The following is a 2,440-nucleotide window of genomic DNA, read 5'->3' as shown; positions in this document are numbered from 1 at the left end:
CTTAAAGTTCTGCATAATTAAGGGCGTGGCCACTGGAGTGACAGGTGGATTGCCGCTGCTGTCACCACCGTCGAGCTAGGTGGGCGTGGTTTCAGCAACCAGCTCCCGCCTCTTTGCCGCCTCCGCCCACTTTTGAGCGTCAAAAACGCTCTTCTATGGTGTAGAGCTGTAATATTTACGACAGCGAATTCCTCTCACTCAACTGTAGGGGGCTCCAAAGTCACAAAAATACACAAAACAATGGTTTTGCCTGCAGTATGTTGCCTTAAGGAACTGTTTACACAAAAATAATTATTCTGCTCCTTTTAAAACTTCTTATTGGGAAACGATGCATTGTATATCCCTTTGTTTACAGTGTCATAAGGAGCTAGGAAACATGTCAGAGGCCAGAAATTGGGTCCAATTAGCTCTGAGCACACCAGCAGGAGCAAATGAGGTAAACATGCTCTTCATAGTTTATTGCTGATTTGAAGTTTTGTGTTTCATATTGTTTTGTTTCTTCAGGATTCTGACAGCGCAGCTTTACAGGAGGAGCTGAAGGCTTTGATTGACAGTACAACTGACCAATCGAAGCAGTATGAATAATTAGGGTGGGGTCTAATGCTGTCATCTAATCTTTTTACATTTTACCTGGTATGTGCTCTATTTATTTAATGTTGTTTGCAGATGTGCATTGTTAAAACATATTTTCAGTAATCTCAAAAAAAAAAAATCGAAATATTATATATTAAAATAGTTTACTATTGTTCACATATCTCCTTCACAAAACACTGCATTTCATTCCTTACAAAAGATGAAGGTAACTTGATGATTAATGATCAAAAATCATTCCTAATTTTTATATTTAAACATGCTGTGAAATTAAGCATTTATTTGTTTAATCAATTACAAAATGACTGACGTTTGATTTTGTTTTGACATGAAGTGAATTCCTGAAATATGACAATAAAATGGCACAATTATCTCGGATTTTGCTGTTTTTCAATGGTTTTAACTGATGGTATCATACCAAAAATGCACTTTAATTAGTTTAACAGATAAAACACTTTAATTCCGAGTAGTTTATGTACAAGAAAAAGGTTCAGTCCAGACAAAACAAACAAATATAACATAAGAGACATAAATATATATATAAATAACAAATAGTATAGAGGCGGCTGACATTACAGTAAAGAGCAAATAGTTACACCAGCTCAAATCATTCAGATCCATCAATCTGCATATATGTAAATAAACCATGAATTTCACTCTGAAGGATTCATTCTCTTTCCAAAATCTTTTCGATTCATTCCAGACTAAACAATATGTGTCCACATTTACACATTTCAAAGGAGTCTTTTCTCTGGCAGATGGTCTCATATCACGCACTCAGGTTCTCTGGTTGGTATCATTTCAGTCTTTAGCGTCACCCACTCCATCAGCATTAATGGCAAACATTGCCTCCGCCTCAGGCAAACATGGAGAGTCATAGATCTTACATATCCGCGTCTCTCCTCGACCCTTTCGCAGGTATAATCTACAAGAGAGACGGAGAATTGAGATATTATTAATCTATAGAGTATGAGAGTATCAGACAGCAACCATGATCATCATCCAATGAGAAGTTTTACCGAGTAGTCGAGGCGTGTGCTAGAATATTTCCTCCAATCGGCTTCTTGGGATCTGCTGAAAACATGGCCGCTCCATCCACCTGCGCTACCACCTGGTTAGTGATGACGACGGCCACACCAAACTACAAACCAGATTTAAAGAACGCAACATATTTAGAAAATATTTCCATGAGCTCATATCATACACGGGTGTATCTAAAAAAATTAGAACATCGTGAATGTTTTTTTTTTTTGTAACTTATTTCAAAAAATTTAACGTTCATATCTTCTAGATTCATTACATGTAAGGTAAAACATTTTAAAAACTTTTTTTTTTTAAATTTTGATTATTAGAGCTTACAGCTCATGAAAGTCAAAAATCCAGTATCTCAAAATATTAGAATATTTCCTAAAATCAATCCCCAAAAAAAAGAAAAGGATTTGCAAAACAGAAAAGCTCAAGTTCTTTAAAGTATGTTAATTTATGCACTCAATACTTGTTCTGGGCTCCTTAAGCACAAATTCCAGCACCAGTGAGGTGTGGCATGGAAGCGATCAGCCTGTGGCACTGCTCAGGCACTATTGAAGCACAGGTTTCTTTAATAGCGGCTTTCAGCTCATCTGTATTGTTGGATCGACTGTCCAAATCAAGCACAGTAATATCTTGGTCAGCAAACCACTTGGAAGTGGTTTTGGCACTGCGGGCAGGTGCTAAGTCCTGCTGGAAAAGGAAATCAGCATCTCCATAAAGCTTGTCAGCAGATGGAAGCATAAAGTGCTCCAAAATCTCCTGCTAGACGGCTGCATTGACTCTGGACTTGATAAAACACAATGGACCAACACCAGCAGAC

The 2,440-nt window shown here is 37.5% G+C and overlaps 1 protein-coding gene and 1 long non-coding RNA gene across 2 annotated transcripts in view; one reads left to right on the top strand and one right to left on the bottom strand.

Moving 5' to 3' along the window:
• The window catches only part of LOC107742738 (uncharacterized), a 3,961-nt gene extending 2,999 nt beyond the window's left edge, over positions 1 to 962 (top strand). Inside the window, exons 3-4 of the long non-coding RNA XR_001640334.1 lie at positions 356 to 436; positions 505 to 962. This is a non-coding gene — a long non-coding RNA (uncharacterized LOC107742738). The remainder of the gene's footprint in view (positions 1 to 355; positions 437 to 504) is intronic.
• Positions 963 to 1,063: 101 nt separating this feature from the next.
• LOC107742737 (DNA repair protein RAD51 homolog A-like) overlaps positions 1,064 to 2,440 on the bottom strand; it is a 6,630-nt gene continuing 5,253 nt past the window's right edge. The window contains 2 exon segments of the mRNA XM_016555768.1: positions 1,064 to 1,516; positions 1,611 to 1,732. Coding sequence (XP_016411254.1) covers positions 1,393 to 1,516; positions 1,611 to 1,732 — 246 coding nt within the window. The 3' untranslated portion in view covers positions 1,064 to 1,392.

The sequence above is a fragment of the Sinocyclocheilus rhinocerous genome, unplaced genomic scaffold (genome assembly GCF_001515625.1).
Source record: "Sinocyclocheilus rhinocerous isolate Xijiao unplaced genomic scaffold, SAMN03320098_v1.1 scaffold1038, whole genome shotgun sequence".
NCBI classification, from domain to species: Eukaryota; Metazoa; Chordata; class Actinopteri; order Cypriniformes; family Cyprinidae; genus Sinocyclocheilus; species Sinocyclocheilus rhinocerous.
Note: the sequence above shows the minus strand (reverse complement) of the source record. Positions and strands in the feature narration are given on the sequence as shown.